At 38.1% G+C, this 19,128-nt stretch overlaps 3 protein-coding genes, 1 long non-coding RNA gene, 1 other non-coding gene and 2 pseudogenes across 9 annotated transcripts; 4 read left to right on the top strand and 3 right to left on the bottom strand.

The window, feature by feature from the left end:
- Positions 1-26: 26 nt before the first annotated feature.
- Positions 27-1,743, top strand: LOC104761766 (uncharacterized). Its single transcript, XM_010484882.3, has 5 exons — positions 27-372; positions 503-649; positions 746-941; positions 1,262-1,315; positions 1,411-1,743. Exons 1-5 carry the CDS (start codon positions 205-207, stop codon positions 1,524-1,526), a joined length of 681 nt encoding a protein of 226 aa, XP_010483184.1. The 5' UTR covers positions 27-204; the 3' UTR covers positions 1,527-1,743.
- A 1,572-nt stretch (positions 1,744-3,315) lies between these two features.
- On the bottom strand, positions 3,316-4,635 carry LOC147923050 (uncharacterized; annotated as a pseudogene).
- A 1,885-nt stretch (positions 4,636-6,520) lies between these two features.
- LOC147923049 (uncharacterized) lies at positions 6,521-6,973 on the bottom strand. Its single transcript, XM_087497890.1, has one exon. It carries the CDS (start codon positions 6,971-6,973, stop codon positions 6,521-6,523), a length of 453 nt encoding a protein of 150 aa, XP_087354016.1.
- A 4,269-nt stretch (positions 6,974-11,242) lies between these two features.
- Positions 11,243-12,886, top strand: LOC104761765 (pathogen-associated molecular patterns-induced protein A70 pseudogene; annotated as a pseudogene). Its single transcript, XR_015589232.1, has one exon. The product of XR_015589232.1 is annotated as a pathogen-associated molecular patterns-induced protein A70 pseudogene (transcript).
- A 1,699-nt stretch (positions 12,887-14,585) lies between these two features.
- On the top strand, positions 14,586-14,659 carry TRNAV-CAC (transfer RNA valine (anticodon CAC)). Its single transcript has one exon. It is a non-coding gene; the product is annotated as a tRNA-Val (tRNA).
- A 238-nt stretch (positions 14,660-14,897) lies between these two features.
- Positions 14,898-17,456, top strand: LOC104761764 (SEC12-like protein 2). Of its 4 annotated transcripts, none has more exons than XM_087499502.1 (10): positions 14,898-15,305; positions 15,383-15,477; positions 15,697-15,850; positions 15,939-16,033; positions 16,172-16,268; positions 16,372-16,447; positions 16,530-16,650; positions 16,738-16,854; positions 16,979-17,046; positions 17,140-17,456. In XM_087499502.1, the coding sequence occupies exons 1-10, from the start codon at positions 15,072-15,074 to the stop codon at positions 17,229-17,231; spliced, it is 1,149 nt and encodes a 382-aa protein (XP_087355628.1). In that variant the 5' UTR covers positions 14,898-15,071; the 3' UTR covers positions 17,232-17,456. The 4 variants fall into 4 exon arrangements, with proteins under 4 accessions (XP_087355628.1, XP_087355627.1, XP_087355630.1 ...); XM_087499501.1 differs by having other exon boundaries at positions 14,952-15,305; positions 16,979-17,058; XM_087499504.1 differs by having other exon boundaries at positions 15,020-15,305; positions 15,934-16,033.
- On the bottom strand, positions 17,408-18,377 carry LOC147923048 (uncharacterized). Its single transcript, XR_015589029.1, has 3 exons — positions 18,048-18,377; positions 17,832-17,951; positions 17,408-17,731 (listed from the first exon to the last, which is right to left on the bottom strand). It is a non-coding gene; the product is annotated as an uncharacterized LOC147923048 (long non-coding RNA).
- Positions 18,378-19,128: the final 751 nt, after the last annotated feature.

Here is a 19,128-nt window from a genome sequence, read left to right as displayed (position 1 = left end):
AATATTTTTTTTGTCTTAAATGACTTTGGATGTCTGGTCACTGGTGTGTTCCTTCCACAGGCGATTGCACCCGTTTCTTTTATACTATTTTATAAAATTGTTAATTATATTCAGCATTATTTTCCCCCCAAAATAAAAAAGGGAAAAACAAAAAATCCAACTTGTCTTGTTCGTCGCCGAGAAACTGAATTTAGGGTTCTGATCATGGCCGATTCTGTGTTGACGGTGTATTCACACATTCCGAAGAAACCGAGGTTGGACGGAAAATCGAAATCCGTCCACAGACGCCGAGAGCTCCTGCTGTACGATCCCTACAACGATGAATACATACGACAGTACATCTTGTACTACTACCAGTTCAATAAGAGCGAGGTAATATTATATATCTTGATCTCGTTTTGAAACCTGGATCTGGGCTAATTGATTTTTTTTTAAAAAGAAGATTTTTTTTTTTAAATCATTACGATTTATGCTCTGTTTGTTGTGGTGTGGGTGGGTTTAGGGTTTCGTGATTGATTGGGAGAACTTGGACTATGAGTTCGAGACTAGGCCTATCATGGACCCATTTCGTATTGCTGCTTACAGTACCAATGATGAAGTTATCCGTGGCGTCGCTTGCCGTGCTATTACCCAACACAATGCTGATACGGTCAGTAGTGTCTCTGATATAATCCTGCAATGCTTCTCAGTTTCTGTTCCCTTTTTTTTCTTACTTAGCTTGCTCACAAAATGTTTATGTTTTCAGGGGAGTCGGATTGAGTTCGTGGATCACGTTTCGGCAAGTTACAGGTGGTGTGCAGGTATCCTTTATTGGGTTACGTTTGGGGCTAAGGATTTGGCATCATCCAATCCTGAGCCTAGACTTTATCAAACTAATGTTCGCCTCTGCGGACCAACCTTTTGTGAGCTTTATATCTTCAGGCTCAAACCAACTGATGAAGGTATCTTCTTCAAACTAATCTCTCTATTTGCTCTCAACCCATTTATATACCAGTTGCAGTTTCTCGGGACTTTTAGTGTTGCTTTGCTCTTCTTATTTGGCTGAGGCTTAGGTTTATAGTTTAATTTGATGGTTAACAAGTGGGGGGGATTCTGGATATTTTGCCTTTTGGTTGATAAATGGACTCTAGGAATAGCGTATGGTTTTGTTGGCTTATTTGTGTGCTTCATGTGTTTGGAACATTCTCAAAAATGCCTTTATATTATAATTGAAGCGATTGTGTTTGGATGTAAACTAGTGTGTGTGGTTATCATAATGCAGAGATTGCTGCTGTTCAAGTGGATCCTCCTCCTCCATTGTTTGGTGATGACCCAGGTGAATCTTTACTCTTCTCTCTGCTATTGATATGCCTTTCTAGCGAAGTGGGTGACTTCGACTCTTTTCTTAACTGGATTATTTGGTGCTTGCAGAGTTACCAACCATATTGTTCACCGTAACGGGTCCAGGATCTGGTTACATGTCCATACCCGAAGTTTCCTTCACTCGGATTCCTGCTGAAGTTGAGCCGACCATGTGGTCACCATAATCCTCACCGTGTTATCCAAAACCCCAAAAGCCTCTGTTTGTATTCCACCTTTCTTATTTCTCTCTTCCTAATTAATCCTTATTAGACCTCTAGTAACTTAGTAATTTGTTGGAATTAACTTATATTTATCCTGATGAGGCCTAATTAGCTTTGTTACCTACTTGTTTTCTTATTTGTAGTGGAATCCATATTTTAAAATCTAATCATATTTTCAAAATTTGAGAAGCGCATTCTACTTTTAATAAACTCATATACGTATACACATATTCATTATCTTGAGGTAATATGTGTGTTAATTTGTAGTATGTACTGTCTGTTTTTGTCTTCCAAATTACAAGCATTATAAGAGTATATAAATTTAACTTACAATATGCTAACTGTATTAAGAGGATCCCCAGCCTGATTTCTGTTATGATATAAATAAAATCACATATTGTCACCTCTCATATTGGTTAGTTTTGTAATTTATAACAAAGGAAATTACTAGTCTGTCTCTGTTCCCTAACATACGTTGAGGCCATGGGCCGTTCTTATCGTATCTGTCCGGCCTTGTTATGGACTTAAAAGTCTTATAGTATATGTAAGTTTTTGACCAAAGAAATAAATGAACATATCGAAATAGGTAGTAAGTACTATTACACATTTTTGTACATTATTACTAATATTAGTTAAATCTTACAAATAATTTTTTCCTTTGAGATAAATATTGGACTAGATTTTAGAGTTATCGGACTAGAGACCAGTAACTATAATTTTGAACAATGTTATCTTTTATTTTGGTGAATTATGTCCCTTTATTGTTTGATGTCATTTTCCGTGTGTGTGCTTTGCAATTTTGCATGTGCTGTTACTTTTGCAACTTCATAAGGGTCAATATTACATGTATATAGAAAACATACGTGACATATACAATTTGCTATATGTAAAAATGTAATATTCAAATATTATTGTCTAACAAAACGCGACAAATGACAATTAAAAAAGGTTAATTATAATTAAGATTCTCCAAAAATTAAATATTGGTATTGGATGGGACGAAGTAGTCAGTCCAATCGGAGACTACGTACCTTACCTACATGTTGATGTTGAAGGTAACATACAATCCACGTTTGGACTCTAAACTATATAACATTATCATTTTTAGAACATTTCGTAAGGTTACATATTAGAGGAGATCATGATGTACTTATCTATATATAACTAAACTTTTATTTAACGGATGATTCTAGTAGACTTAGTAGTAGCCAAGTCACTGTCAGTGGAAATATAAAATCCAATGATACATGCATTCGAACCGATCTCAATAGAGACACCGAAATCGAATCAGTTCACCAAAAATGAAAATAAAATTTTGCCTAATTCAAAAACACTCGATTGAACTGAAAAGGATATAAATCTACCTCTACAATATAACCCATTTAGTCCTCCACGATATAACTCAAGCCGAACCATCCTCATGATGCATCAAAGGAAAAGTCATAATCTGATTGAATCATAAAGTCCAATTTTGTTCGTCATCCATCGTTATAGTAAATGCTGAAATGGCTACCCATGTGGGTGTAAGCCAGATACATGCAAGTATGCGATAATTACGTTTTTTATTTTATTTAAAAAAGACTTTCTATTAAAATTGCAAAAAGAAAATAAAATATTACAAAAGCAGCTCAGCTTTAAAGTTTATTATGGGTCAAGCCCAGATAAAAAAAGGACAGAGCCCATTGAAACACATATAGTAGAACTTAGCATTAATCGAAGGAGTAGTTGATCGATGGAATAGTGAAGGTCGCATTCATGAGGAGGAGAACCAGTAGTTGAGCATCATTAACGAGAGGGATGGATCCAATTCCCGCAAACTGGAGAGCTTGCTCCGCACAGTGGTATCAATCAGTCGAAGCAGACTTGCTGCAGATCGGTACTTTTGACGGTGGAGACGGTGATTTTGTTCTTCCCAGATAAAGTAGAGGGTGCTTTGCCACGCTAGAAAAGTGAGACGAATCTGGGCCTTGGAGCCCCGGAGAGATTGCATGCGAGTAAGTGTAATCTCCCAAGAAGGTACAGGTTGGATCCCACATTTTGCAGCAATCGCATACCAAACGGACCATGTGAAGCTGCAATTGTAGTATATGTGATCTCGACTCTCCGGATGCAAGTTGCATAGCAGGCAGGAAGGATTCGTTTGGAGTCCCCACTTCAGGATTCAATCTCGCGTTGGGCAACGATTTAATACCAGGAGCCAAGTGTGGAAGCTATGTTTTGGGATCCCTCCTGAATTCCAAACCACTTTACGCCAGGGAACCTGAGGGGACGAGGAGGAGAGCAGGCGGTAGATCTGACCCTTTGAGTACTTGGTGTAAACTTTTCCTTCTAACTCCCATTCATAGTAGTCCTCACAATCTGTTAGATTCAAGGTGGTGATGTAAGCGAGTAGCAATACATGTTTGTCAGTTCTGGCATAAGGCAAGGACCATCGACCATGTCTGTACAGTTGATTCAGAGTTGCAGTTTACGTGATTCCTAGTCTTGAGTCAGCTGCAGTATATAGGAACTCCCTGATTTTACCAAACGGGGACCAGTTATCCATCCAAAAGGTACATGTAACACCATTCCCAACTCGCATTTTTATCCAACTGTACACCTCATCTCTCAGCTTCAGTAGTTTGTTTGCTAACCAGGTATAGTTCTGCCTTGGTCTCATTATCCAGTAATTTTGCAGTGATCCTCGTAGGAAGTAATGCCGAAACCAAGCCACCCACACTGAGCCAGATTGGAAGAAGAGTAACCAAATAAGTTTGATGAGGCACGCACGGTTCCAATAATTAAGGTCACGCATATCCAATCCTCCATGGCTTTTAGGTTTTGTTACTATTTTCCAAGAGACTCTAGCAGTATGAGGTCCTTCCACATTCCCTTTCCAAAGGTAAGCGCTACACAGAGAGTGAATCTTAGAGACGCATTTTTTTGGGAGGGCAAAAGTGGAGCACCAAAAGTTGGAAATCCCAACTATAACAGTATTGATGAGTAGCAACCATCCAGCGAAAGATAAGTGCCTCGCACACCAGTTGTTTATTTTTGCTTTTACCTGTTGCAACAACGGCTCACAGTCCTGCATTGATAACTTTTTTGTGCAGAGAGGGACGCCTAAATATCGAACTGGGAGGCAGCCATGGGTGAGACCAGTGGTAGTGGTTATATGGCTTATCTCTTCTTCAGTAAGTCCCCCCTGTGAATAAGGAGGATTTTTGGCGACTGATTGCAAGCCCAGACCAATCTTCAAACTCCTGCAGCACTTGAAGCACACTTTGGACTGACGAGAGGGAGCCATCAATAAAGATGAGTAAATCATCAGCAAAACACAAATGAGTAAGTTTCACCCGCTCACATTTATGGTGATATCCAAATTTCCCTTCCTCTGCTGCTCTATTTAACATTAATGATAAGTTATTCATTGCTATGACAAACAGGTAAGGCGAGAGGGGGTCACCCTGCCTCAGACCTCGCTTGCCCTTGAAATACCCGTGGACCATACCATTGTAGCCAACAGTGAAGTTAGTAGTGCAGATACATTCTTGTAGCCACCGCAAGTACTGTATAGGAATATCAATCCCTTTCAGACCGTTGAAAAGAAAGTCCCACGAGATGGTGTCAAATGCCTTTGCAATGTTAACTTTAATCATTATGCGCTTTGGTCCAACTGCTTTATGGTATCCATTCACAATTTCAGCTGTCAGAATTGTGTTCTCTAGTAGTAGACAATCCTTGACGAATGCAGTTTGGTTTGGCAGGATAAGGGAGGGAAGGATAGGCTTCAGTTTGCCCACCAGGAGCTTTGATATCACTTTGTATAGGGTGTTGAGGCAAGAGATTGGTCGATAGTCAACTATTTTTGGGGCTCCAGGTCGCTTTGGCACTAGAGTTAAGATGGTGGCATTTGTGGAGGCTGGGAGGAAAGAAGAGCGAAAGAAGTTCACAATGGCAGTAGTAACTTCCGCACCCAACGTTCCCCAGGCTGCCTTGTAGAAACCGGAAGTAAGTCTATCTGGCCCTGGTGCTTTGTTAGGATTAATCTTCATCATCACATGTGTAATCTGCGTTGGGGGAAGGCATCAGTAGCATTACATTTGTCTGCTCTGAAGTGTATCTGAACGAGTTGAGTAAATGGAACCACTCTTGTGATGACCAGACAGTGGGGTTCGATAGCTGATTTGGGGCAAGGATGGACTTGAAGTGGGCTACAGCCAACTCACTCATTTCCACAGGATCTAACAGTAGGTCTCCCGAGTCAAGAAGGAAGGATCGTATAGTATTATAACTGGCACAAGCCTGGCAAATCTTATGGAAATACGAGGTATTCAGATCACCTTCCTTGAGCCAGTTAACACGAGATTTTTTCTTGAAATAACTCTCCTCAATGTCCCGCAGGAAGTTCCACTTGACATGTAGGTCACGTTCGAGTAGGAAATGGTGTGATGTTGGATCATTCAGTGCATGTACCTGCACATCTTGTAGCAAACGGTTAGCCTCACTAACTCTCTCTTGTATTTTTGAAAATTTCTCTCGATTAATATGCGTAAGTCTCCCTTGATGCTCTTTTGCTTCCAACAGAAATCAGTAAGGTTTTCCGCAAAGCTTCCGGCCTGAATCCATGCCTCATCCACCAACTGGGGGAAGTTAGGATGTTTGGTGAGGTAATTGAAAAAATTGAAGGGTCTGGTTCCGGTTTTAGGGTATTGGAAAGCAAGGTTTACTAAGCTAGGCGAGTGGTCTGAGAGAAAGGGGGGTAGGAAAGTAGAGACACTGTCTGGCAGCAAGGAGATCCAGTGGTTATTGACAAGCACCTGATCAAGCTTCTTTACAATAGGATTGGCGGGTTGGTTGTTGGTCCATGTAAACAAAGGCCCTTGAAATCTCAAGTCAAATAAGTCCATTTGCAAGAGGCAGTCCTTGAACTCGGTCATAGAGCATGACAGGTTGTTCACTGCTGGGTAGGAGTGCTCCTAAGGGTAAACAATCTGATTGAAGTCCCCTCCTACTAACCAAGGACAAGTGTCAAGAGATAAATGTTGCTGCATTTGCATCAGCTCTACCCATAGGTCCGTTCTCTCATCCCTTTGGTTGGATGCATAAACAACAGTGAATATGAACTGAATTTTGTTTGCAATATTGACTTCACAGGTGAGAGTTTGACATGACTGGTGAATTACTCGCATGGAAGCCGGATCTTTCCAGATAATAATGATGCGGCCATCCTCATCAGATAAGTGATTTGAGGTATAGTTCCATCCTTTACAGATCTTCTCCATGATTCCAGGTAGACTAAGTTCTTTAATATGTGTTTCCAAAATAGCTCCAAAAAGCGGTTGATACGTCCTAATCCAATTACAAAAGGGTTGATGCTTATCCGGGTCATTTAAACCTCGGATATTCCAAGAAAATTGTTTTGCATCCATTAAGAATAAGATAGTGGATCTCCCTGTGGAGGGGGAGAGAGATATCCATCAGTAACTCATTCGCAGTATCCAAAAGAGGTGTATGTGGTGGAGGGTTAGGGGGCTCAAGTCTTAAGGTTGAAGCGGGGGACTATAGAGGGAGGGGTGGGAGCGGGATCGTTTAAGATTGGTATTTAGTAGTTTAACCGGGGTGAAGGAAGTATCCATACGAGTTAGAGACGTCGGGATTCCAATGATCATTGGGAGATCTTGGTTAGTTTCAGGTGTATTCACAGCAAGAATGGTACGAGGGTTAAAAGGTTTTGTTTTTTGCGGGTTAGGTGGTGTTTTAACTGTGGTAAGGTGCTGTTTAGTGGACTGGGTAGGGGGATTTTGGTGGTTAGGCTTAGGAGTGGAGGTTAGATTAGGCGGAGGGCACAAAGGGGAAGTATCGTTGTCATCTTGGGACAGGGCAATGAAAGGGTTTGGGGATATGATAGTTGTTGTGGCAGGCGGATGCGGGGTTTGTTTAGGGGGATTAGCAATCAAGGGGGTGGAATGCACAATGACCGACTGAGGATCGACCTGGGGAGGTACGAGTTTTTTTGGGTTTTTGCCTTTGCTTTTTGGTTTAGTAGTTTCACGGTTTTCACTTTGCACAGTTGGTTGCGGTGTAGGGGCCAACTGAAGGCAATTCTTGGCTATGTGTATGAGCTCCTTACAATGAGAGCAAGTAGGGGGAGCCATGGATAGTCAATAATGACCTTTACCACTTTACCATTGTCCCTAGTGTACTCCACCACATCCAGTAGCTTTTTGGTAAGATCAACAAGAACTTTTGCATGAGAAACTTTTAGACTCACCAGATTTAAGGTGAAATCATCAGTTTCTTTCTGTTCTCCCACTAGTTCTGCTATTAAGCTAATGCTCTCATTGGTTCGCAGGTCAAGGGGAATATCAAGCATATGGATCCAAATTGGGATGGAGTCCAAAGGAGGGGTTGCAGAGGAGTAATGAGGGGCCCATGAGGCAGTGTGGAACATCGAGTCACCAATGTACCATATGCACTTTTCCAAGACCTTTGCCTGATATAGTCATTTGGTATCCGGACCAGTAAAAAATTCGAGTGATGATTCACATGAATCTCTAAACGACGATTTTTGCCCCACATGTGATTAAGAACGCTTTGTATTTGATGGAAGAGAGGTGGTCGACCATTAAAGAAACAGAGAATGAAATCTTTGTGTATTTCTGCACCCCTTTGGAACACATCGTCTGGGATATGAGTGGTGGGTCTACCAGTTGGAGTGTACGTGACAGTAGTTATCCGATGGAGAGATCTGTCAGTAGACTTTCGTATTTTTTCGACAAGGGTCTTAGGGGTGGGCTGGTGATTAACTTGAGAACTTGTAGGTTTCTGGATTTCAGGGATAGTATGAGTGCGGTGAGTGGAAGGTTGGGATAGTGGGACTACAGGCGGACTGGTAGTAGTTGGTTTTAGGTTAGGTTTTGGGGGTTGACTGGTTAGTAACTGAGAGTGAAGAGGGGGGGAGAAGGATTAGGGGATGCAGATGCTCTGTTTGTAAGCAAATGTGAAGTAGATTTAGGGTTAAGAACAGTAAATTTTTCCATTTCTGTAGTTTGGCTTGCTACAGTGGTATCAGATCTAAGGTTTATAGTACTTGGATCTGAAACTACAAGGTTTGGCTCTTCAACCGATTGCATCTCCACATCGATAGAAGAAGGGGTAGGGAGTACGCTTGCATCAACAGCAGTAACCGAGTGAGATTCTACCACTACAGGCCTTAAAGTTTTGGCAGTTTGCAATGGTTGTGGTCTCGTTACCTTTGCCACAACAGGGGAGTGGGGAGGAAAGTTAGAGAGGGTGCAGGAAGGAAGGGGGTCCAGGGGATTAGGGGAAAAAGCGGCGGGGAGTGATCAATCACCAACGATGGGAAGCTTTGGATTCAGAGTGAAAACACGACTATTAGAGAACCAGCGGTTTGCCATTAGAAACCGTGTCAGAGAGAAAAAACAACTATTTAATTTGTTATCATAGAAGTCTTGTGAGACTTTTACATAAAATAATATTAAATATATAAATATAAAATTTTGAGAGACGTGTATGAGTAGACCAAATTTTAATAATAATGTATGTTTCAATTTATTTTTTTGGGAAATAAAAGTCAACCGTAAAAGGTCGGCGTTGCAGCTAGCATCCACGCGATATCGTCGAGTCCACATTTTTGAGTAAATGTTGTCTTCTTTACTTTATTAATTTCAAAGAAGAAGAAGACATATAGATTCAGAAGTTGAAATTAATAAATTAGAAATGAGTCATTGCATTTTCAGGTTACCATGCTCTACATCCATATCCCGTATCTCACACTTCTTCATTAATAAATCTTTAACTAGGGGTGGACATTCAGTTTTTCGGTTTGGTTTCAGTTCGGTTTTTTTGTTTACAGTATTTTTGGTTTTATAAAAATGAAACTATAAAAAAACTATATGTAATTCGGTTTGGTTACAGTTCGGTCTTTTGGTTTATGGTTTTTTCGGTTTCATCAGAAATGAAACCATATAAAAACCATATGTATCACAGTTTGGTTCGGTTTCGGTTTGGTTCCGGTTTTTAACGGTTATTTCATGTTTTTAAAAAATAAATAGTTGATAAATAACTAAAAATAAGCATAAAAATAATTATGAATATATATAGGTTAGGGAATAGAGACTTCGGTTAAGGTTTTGTAATTCGATAGGTTAATAGGACATCAATAATTAAAGCCCAATAAAGGAAAAATTTATTGATATTGTTATACAATATAAATTTATAAGCTTGAAAAAACTAATTAGTAATTATACCTAATTATCCTAAATTTTTATAAAAAACCAAAAAAACCATTCGGTTTTACGGTTTTTAACCAGACCAAAGCTAAACCAAATGGTTAATTAAAATGAAAAATAAACTGATTTTTAGATTTAACCATAACCAAACCAGTTTGGTTTTTCGGATTTCGGTTTTTTTTGCCCACCCCTATCTTCAACGGTAAACAAACTTCCTTTTTAAAAAAAAAAATGTTCAACTTGGAATAGTCTTATATATTTTCATCAATACGTTAACACTAGCCTAGTCGCAGCTATACTAAGCTAAATGGTTGAGACTGCTTTGCAAAATATTCGAAAAATTGTTTAATTGATTAACTACTTGATACCCACTTAATTCGAATAAAATATATATAAAAGTGGTGTGCACGTAAGGTTACACACAATATGCAATCGCATCGTCAATCTTGATATAACTTCACTTCGCGTCCCCTACATCAGGTATTATGAAATCAAGAAAAAATTTGCGCAAATATTGTGAAGTTGAGAAGGAAAATTCACCAATTTTTATAAGATAATTTCATGCTCTCTTCAGTTTGCATTAGTTACATAGTATATATAGTACTAGTTACAAGTAGCAGCTCAGCTCAAGAATCACTCAATCATTTAATTTGAGACCAGACCAGGAAAACCCTAAAGTCAAGCTAGACAAATTATACACGTAAAACATGTGTGAATAATAGAGTTAGTTGTCATTCGTAAGGTTTAGATTAGAAAAAAACGTGTTGAAATGGGTGGTCTAATCTAAAAACTCAAATATATTTAAACAGAAATGAAAAAAAAGTTGATGCATGTTAATAAGATGGGGTCTCTCTCCTGTCACAATAATTTTGGAACTTTATATGATTTCTCAATTCACACTAAAGGATGAGCCCTACACATAACTTTCTCCTGTCAAAAGAACTAGAGCATCTCTTTCTTACTTGTTTCCAGCTCTTTTCCTTTACATTTCTACCGTTAGCTTTTTCATTATTTACTTCACCGCATTTAAAGATATTTTACACTATCAAGTATCAAGTGTGTAGAAATAAAATATATTATGCGTGACAATTTACATTAATTGATACACTGACAATAAAATTTAATAGTAATGTACTAATGTCAATTCAACTTGTTCCCACCTCTCGACTTCCGGAAACAAAGATAAAATCTAACCGTGTATGTATTTTTCATGTGCGATGGAACCTTTACATTAACGTGTAGTTATTATTTTCACGTAGTCATCATCATCATCCATATAACTGGTTTATTGCCTATTAATAAAAAGTAGTTTGATTAATAATGAGCTGTTCTTGTAAAATCATACACAAAGTGCAAACAATATCACTTTTTTTTAGCAATATAAATAGAAGAAAAGAAGAGAAAATAAGAATTTCACGTGCGTCTTATGTGAACGCATTTAACTCTAAATATTTCGGACGTTTCCATAATCAAAACTAAAACCATTAAAAAAGACCAAATAATAACAGTCAAGACTCTCAAAAAAGTTTGCAAAATAAAGAAAAAAAATTAAATAAATAAACGCAAACCTCAAAAAAAACAAAAATAAATAAATATAAATAGACTCCTTTTGCTCTGTTCTCATTCCGACAACACCAACATAAACACATACCCAAAAAAAAAAATGGAGTTACTATCGACCGTCGCGACTTGGTTCACACCGACGACGCTCTTCCTCCTTCTCAATCTCATGATCGGCACGATCGTCGTAACGTCTCGACTCGGTTCAGGTTCAAGAAAACATCATCAGCAACAACATCACGATGGATTCGGGTCAGGTCATGCTCCGGCTCCGTTAGCTAGAGCTCCGTCTATCATCGACAGAGTTAAGTCTATCAATTTCCATCTCTACAAGTTTCCTCATCCGGAAACAGAGCTTTTTTCTATGGCGGCTCACCACGACGTAATCGGATCGGATCTTCATGTATACCGGGATCCGAATCCGGCTCCTCCGTTACAACGCGCTCCTTCTCTTTTGGAGCGGGTTAAATCAATCAACATGTCTTCTTATTTCAAGTACCCACACGACGTGACCGGGTCGGCTCTTCACTCTCACTCTTATTCCCACCCGGATCGACACTTGGATCCGGCTCCGTTACAACGCGCTCCCTCTCTTCTGGATCGGGTCAAATCAATAAACATGTCGTACTTCAAATTCCAGCAGTATAACCCGGAGGAGGAGAATGATAACACTCATCATCATCATCATCACACGGAACCGACCCGATTCGAAAACATCCCGACACGGATGGGTCGGGTTGACCCGATTGATATCTCAAAATTCAGAATCCCGGAGGAAGATCAACCAACTGGATCCGGATATAATAATCCAATCAACCCGCCCGGTTTAACTCGGGCTCCTTCGATCTTAGAACGGGTTAAATCCATCAAGCTATCGTCCTTCTACAGATCCGACCCGGAATTGGATCAAAATCCGGATCCGGTTCTTCACGAAGAAGAGAACAACAAGCACGTAAGGAGCAAATCGGAATCGAAAAAACCGGTGAAGAAGAAGAAGAAAGCTTCGACGTCGGCGAAGATGACGAAATCGGCGAGCGAGAAATCGGGTTTCGGATTCGCCGGAAGCCACGAGGAAGCGGCGGCGGAGACGGTGGAATCCGTCGAACGGAGAAGACCAGATACGACGAGAGTCGAGAGATCGACGTCTTTCGGAGACGGAGAAGATGGCGTCGACGCGAAAGCTTCAGATTTCATCAATAAATTCAAACAGCAGCTGAAACTACAGAGACTCGACTCGATTCTGAGGTACAAGGAGATGCTCAAGGCCAACTGAGAGATGAATAAGAATAATAACTGAAACTGCCTCTCGGTGGAGATTTGTATTCCTCAGTCACCACCACCACCGTCTCCGTCGCGGTTTTTTTTTTGTTTGCCGCCGTTTTTTCCACAGAGGAGAGTGGAGAATGTCGGAATTACCGATAATGCCCTTGCATGTTGAGGGTATTTTAAGTAAATTGTTAATTAGTTTGTTTATGTGGGATTTATTATTATTTTAGTCATTCATAAGAGACAAAATGAAACAAAAAGAAACGTAGTTGCTTGGGCGAAGAGTGATATTGATGTGGTGTGGGCGTTAATATTGGATCTGGGACGTTGTTTTTGCGTCTTAATTCCACTAATGTTCATCATTACATTATCCAACTTGGCAATATGTTCGACATGTTTCCTAGATTCTGCCCTACTTTCAGGTTATTTTTGGTTTATTTCTATTTTTACTATTGATAACTTTTCAATCGTACTAAAAGAATTTTGTAAATGTGCCATGATGTTTTTCGGGTAAACTCGTTTTCGTAATGTCTTCTCAACATGCCATTAGAGTTCCACTATCTTAAATGTTTTTTGTACTTACTTCTATTTTGTAACAGATTTTTAAGATTATTCCTGCGTGGAATGTTATTAACAAAAAAGATTATGAATGAAGTGGCCGATAATATTATTCATTTGTTGTCAGATTAATTGCCTATCACTAATTGGCTAATGGCTAATAGCTATTTATATATAGAAAGTCAACAAATAAATATTTTTTGAAGACAAATAAAATGAAACTATTTATTTGACAAAAAAAAACAATGAAACTATATATTTTGATAATTTCTTCTCTGATAAATGATCTTAGGGGAGCTATAATTACTTATACTTGCTATTACCCTTCCCCGCACAATAACAAGTATTTCTTGTAGTAATGTTTAAATTTGATAAGGTTAAGCTTATAAAAAAAACATTTATACATTTAATGATTCGCTTAGTACCTATAAGCATATTCAATTACCGTACTTAAAGGTTCATTAAATAGATAGTTCAAACCGAACTGATATGATACTGTTTCAAAACTTCATTTATGTACTACTCAAGAAACTACCCAAAACAAAAACAAAAAAAACCAACGTATGTGTAGAAATTGAAACCAAACACTAAACATTTGAGAATATACGCTGAGGTCACTCACGACGGTGAAAATGTAGTCACATTTTAACGGTGTAGAAGCGACGCATTACGTGTCCATAAATTTTTTAGTAGATGGATATTTTGAAAAAAATGACATAGCAGTCACCTACAAATTGTTTCCTCGCCTCGCCGCTATACGTTATTGTATTTTCATTGACAACTAAATGGGATAGACTTGGAATTGATTCAACAAATCAAAAACTTGTAAGATAAGGGCGTACGTCGTAATAATGAGGGTTTCGGAAATCAAGTGATCATCCGAATTTAAACCCATCCAACCATTCTTGGCCACGAAATTAAGATTTGGAATTTTTATGTTTTTTACTCGTGGCTCGAAAAAGACTTTTTGGGTCATTCCTGATTTTATTTTAATCTTCATCTTAATCATCACACATCATCCATTCATCCCTATCTCTTTAGCTTACTATTCCTTTGCTTAACAAAACAATTTCAAACTTCAAATTCAGTACTTTCGATTTCTTCTCCCATTAGCCTAAGATATTTTATATCTCCTCTCTAACCGAATAGTTCATTTGTTTTGCAGCTATTTAATTTGGTGCTTTCAAATACCCTTTACTCTCTTAAATATATATAGGCCTCTCATATAAAGTTTTAGAAAGAAAAACATTCAACAAAGTTTAGTTTATAATAATTTTAACAACGAAATTCAATATATTCATGAGTTGTTATATATTTAACATTCATGGCAAAAACAAAAACAAAAAAAAAATTCATTCAATATAATTCGAATTAACTAATTAGGATGCTTTAAACAAACAAAAGTGTCTGGGTGGTGTAGTCGGTTATCACGCTAGTCTCACACACTAGAGGTCCCCGGTTCAAACCCGGGCTCAGACATCACATTTTTTCTTTTTATTATTTCCATTATATTTTTCGAAAGGCCCATTCATAAAACTTTCAAATGCTGCTATCAAAGGTAATCTGGCCATCACATTTTTTTTTTTTTTTTTCCATTATATTTTTCGAAAGGCCCATTCATAAAACTTTCAGATGCTGCTATCAAAGGTAATCTGGCCGTCTGTAAAAGGCTGAACAAATTACATAGACAGTTAGAGAAAGCTAGGCCTAGCCCATTACGTACTCACGTACACACTTCATAGCCTCCAACTTTGAAGCTTTTCCAACTTTTTTTTTCTTTTTTTTTCTTTTGGTTTTTTTATTTTTATTTTTATAAACAATTTAATTTATTTTCCATACATACTTCATGTGTCATCTTTACTTTGGTTAAGTTGTACAACCGTCAAAGAATATGCAGAGTTACGGTGTACCGATTTACGCCGCCGATTGGATCCCGGAGGTTGCTGTTAGATCTAAAATCCTTATGGATCCAGAGAAATCCGAAGAAAATGATGTTGATGAGTCTTGGTCGTCTCGGAGCTGCATCGTTTTGTCCGGCGGAGGGGGAGAGGGACGAAGCGGAATCCCGAATGTCATCTTAATCTGTCGTGTTGATCTCGACACCAACTCTCTCTCGGAACAACCTGTAAGTGCATGTGCTAGGAGGGTCTCTTGTTACTTTTGTTTAGATCCGATACTTAAAAACGAATGATCCAATTTCAGCTGGGTAGGCTTGTTCTTGGCACTGATCTACCTTACCGGATGGCTGTTCATCCTCGCGAAGGTGGTCTTATCTGTGCATTGCAAAACAGTTGTAGGTGAGTAGTTCTCTCATTCGATTTTCACAACTCATCAGATTTCTAGGTTTTTGTGATTAGAATTTGGGACTTTATGTTTGAGAAGCATATATGGGTTTGAATTTTCTGTATACAAACAATAGAGATATAAGTTATGTCTCTGGATTTTATGGTTTGGAGTAGAGAGAAAGCTCAAGGGGTGTGGTTATATATAACTAGTGCTGTTCTCTTGATACACAGACTGTTTGGTTGGGATAACATTATTATGAGCCCACGAGAGGATAATCAGGCTGGTGAAGAGTCTGAGGAAGTGATTCAAGAGTTAAAAGATGTTGGACAACAGTTGGCTCTGGCGTTCAATCCGGAGGGATCTGTGCTCGCTGCTGGTGCGGAGGTAAAAAGTTTCTTAGATTCTTAAAATAACAGAGAAAGAAGGTTTGTTTAGTAGTGGTTCTTATGCATTTTGTTTTGATGCAGTACAGGATGGGACTTTGAGGGTTTTTGAATGGCCCAGCATGAATTCGTTACTTAATGAGTCTCAGGCACATTATTCATCAGTCAAAAGCTTAACTTTCAGGTCTGCTTTCTCCTTTCATATAAGGAATCATTTGTTATCTGGGAAGAGGTCTTTTCTCTTGATGAGAAAGGGGTCATCTTCGAACAGGGATGATTGTTAACAGATATCCTCCTGATAGTAAATATTATTTGTTTACAGCGAAAATGGTAAATTTCTTGTATCTCTTGGAGGTCCACTTTGTCGGGTTTGGGAAGTGAATGCTTCAACTGCTGTTGCCAGTCTATCAAAAGAGAAGGTCAGTTGGGTTTGGCTCTTAGTAGTATCTCTTTTAACTTTTTTATATACACAATTCCAACATTATTGTCGTGGATCTGATGAGTTGAAATACTGAAATGCAGGATGAGATGTTTGCCTCCTGTAGATTTTCTGTAGACAGTGCAGGCAATGAAGTTCTTTACGTTGCTGCAAATACTGGTAAAGTGCGAGAACATAGAACTTAAAATTCTACTTTTTTTTTGTCGCTGCTAACAACAGAGGATTGATTTGGTTTCCGTAGAACGTGGTGGGAGTATTATAACATGGGATACAAAATCATGGAAACGAAAAGAGTCAAAGCCTATTGAAAAAAACTCTATATCAGCCTTTAATGTCTCACCTGATGGGAAGCTGCTTGCGATGTAAGTTTAGCTTTCTTCTCACTTTTAGAACCAACAGATAACAAGTATTACTATTTTTCGGTAAGCATGATTCTTTCTTAATTGCAGAGGAACCCTTGAAGGAGATGTTTTGATACTTGATTCGACGAGAAAGCAAACTAACCAAATTGTCAAGAAAGCGCATCTCGGTTTGGTCACAGCACTGACTTTCTCCCCTGATTCAAGGTTTTTGCTCTACTCACTAGGGCTCAAGTGTTTACCTAAGAACTATCGATTCAATGATTACAAAACAAGCAAAAAGATAAGAAAAAAATATTCTGAAGTTTGAATTTTGGGTTTGGTTTTGCAGGTGCCTAGTGTCGGTATCTTTTGACTCAAGGGCAAGGTTAACCGTTATTGAAAAAAAGAATGAAAAACGTGCGTATTACGGTATCTCCTTTTAACTCTCCGTTTTAACAATATGGTTTCCGATCAGAAACCTAACTGTGGTTTTTGATGATGAAATTGCAGCTGGAACAAGGTGGTGGATACTGGCAATATTGTTTGTGATTCTATACGTTGTTGCAAATTATTTTTTGAAGGCAAAGGGGATCATACCTTAAAGAGGCCTTTCGAGTGAACGACCCCGGAATCCGATACATCGGAGGGGATTGTAACCAACATATCTATCTCTTTGAGTTAGGCTTTTTTGTGTTTTGACAACGTCTCAGGGATTCTTTAATTTTTACCGCATGCTTTTATATTATAAAAATGTAAACTAATACTGATACAGTAAACATAGTGAATGTACAATATTGTGGACTAATAAAGTTCTTACTTGTGAGTTTTTTTTAATACTAAACAATGATAGTTACAATGTCTGGGGGACTCGGTAAACAAAAAGAGAAACAAAAAGAAGACGCTTTTGGGTATACTTACAGTATATTGGATATTCCCACAGGTTAGCATCGACCCTTTTTTTTCTGTGATTAGATTATTTTTGGTAAAAGCAAATAAGTAAAAGAAGAAAGGAAAATTACCAGAGAAAGAATTTTTATTAGTGGCGCTTCCTTTGGTAGAGAGAGTAACCAACGAGCGCAGACATCAAAAATGTCCATAGAACCTGTTTCCACCATATTTGTTACTTTTTATCATCATATAATGTAAACAGGAAGAAAGTAAAGATGTGACTGGTGTTTTAACACGATCATCTTAAACGATACCGTATTAATGGTGTGCCAACGTTCGAGTCGTTTAATTCTTGACTGCATATCTTCCAAAACGTTGTCTATGGAAGAACCATCTCTTCTTGGTGATGATTCCGAGACACTGTTGCTACTTCCCTTTTTTTATGTAAAACCATTAAAAGGCAATGAGAACCATTTGAGAGACATCGAAACTTGGAATGAGAGAAGAGGATTGAGGAGACTTTTGATTACCTGAGATTGTATGAATTCCACAAGTTCTTGCAACCGTGCTGCTTGCTGTACATTTGGGTAGTTATCGTAAAAAATAATGAGAGGTACATATATGGACAAAATTGTACCAGAATAAACCAAAACCGGTTAGTAGTATAATAAGGTACACACTGTCGGGACATCCTGTTACGTCATATTCCCGGTTCTTTATGCTTGTTAGATATTGTGGGGCTACACATTAGAAAGCTGAGAAGATATTCGTAGATTCGATCGAGCGTTCATAGGCCAGATTACGTACACTTCTCCCACTTGAGAGACTTGACTTAGACCCAACTAAAAGTTTACATCCCCAATAGGTTTATAGATCACCCGTATCACAACATCTATATATCCATTCTCATGAAATTTCTTGTTTGACTAAACAAACAAAATCACAGAAACATCAATGTCCGAATATATTTCGAAGTATCAAAACTCAAAAGCATCTTTATCGATCCATTCCAAGAAGTTTAATAAAGAAGTTGGCACCAAAAGAAAAGAAAAAAGTATTCCACTCCTCACAATCTTTTTTTTATTATCTATCAACAAATAATAATATATATATATTTTTTTTACAAAACAAACATAATTATGGAACAAAATTTTCAACTATATATAATTGCTAATACGGAAAAAGTAAAATCGAACCATTAGATTTGTTGTATTCGGACTCGTTGATCGTATAGTTAGGTTTATGCATGTTTTCTATAAGGTTCCATGATTTTAATTTATAATCGTTGTCTTCGTTTCTTATTATATACGAGCTAGAAAGAGAGAGAGGGAGAGAAAAGATTAAACAAATTTCGCGATCCTAATAAAATCAGCAGTGATGAAAAGATACACTTATCACATCAAGTTGCACACGTCTAACAAGACTATAATTACTGCTGTCAAAAAAAAAAAGAGAGACTATTTTTACTCTTTTTTCCTTTTTGGACAAACAACTATTTTTACTCTTGAAACTTAAATCTTTAGTATTTGTACCTTATGTTGATTGATGGCGTATGTCTCAAATTTGGCGATATAACCTAATCTTTTTTCACACAGATTTTCAAAAGTCAGA

Source organism: Camelina sativa, chromosome 18, assembly GCF_030686135.1.
Source record: "Camelina sativa cultivar CO46 ecotype springtype chromosome 18, ASM3068613v1".
In the NCBI taxonomy this organism is placed as follows: Eukaryota; Viridiplantae; Streptophyta; class Magnoliopsida; order Brassicales; family Brassicaceae; genus Camelina; species Camelina sativa.
This window is presented reverse-complemented; position numbering and strand designations above follow the sequence as displayed.

What these genes read in the sequence shown, in the direction of transcription:
- LOC104761766 (XM_010484882.3), top strand. Translation starts at nt 205, where the DNA reads ATGGCCGATTCTGTGTTGACGGTGTATTCACACATTCCGAAGAAACCG. An exon ending in CCCAACACAATGCTGATACG is followed by an intron (nt 650 to 745) that starts GTCAGTAGTGTC and finishes TTATGTTTTCAG; the next exon opens with GGGAGTCGGATTGAGTTCGT. An exon ending in GCTCAAACCAACTGATGAAG is followed by an intron (nt 942 to 1,261) that starts GTATCTTCTTCA and finishes ATCATAATGCAG; the next exon opens with AGATTGCTGCTGTTCAAGTG.
- LOC147923049 (XM_087497890.1), bottom strand. Translation starts at nt 6,973, where the DNA reads ATGGATGCAAAACAATTTTCTTGGAATATCCGAGGTTTAAATGACCCG.
- LOC104761764 (XM_087499501.1), top strand. Translation starts at nt 15,072, where the DNA reads ATGCAGAGTTACGGTGTACCGATTTACGCCGCCGATTGGATCCCGGAG. An exon ending in GTCAAAAGCTTAACTTTCAG is followed by an intron (nt 16,034 to 16,171) that starts GTCTGCTTTCTC and finishes ATTTGTTTACAG; the next exon opens with CGAAAATGGTAAATTTCTTG. An exon ending in GATGGGAAGCTGCTTGCGAT is followed by an intron (nt 16,651 to 16,737) that starts GTAAGTTTAGCT and finishes TCTTAATTGCAG; the next exon opens with AGGAACCCTTGAAGGAGATG.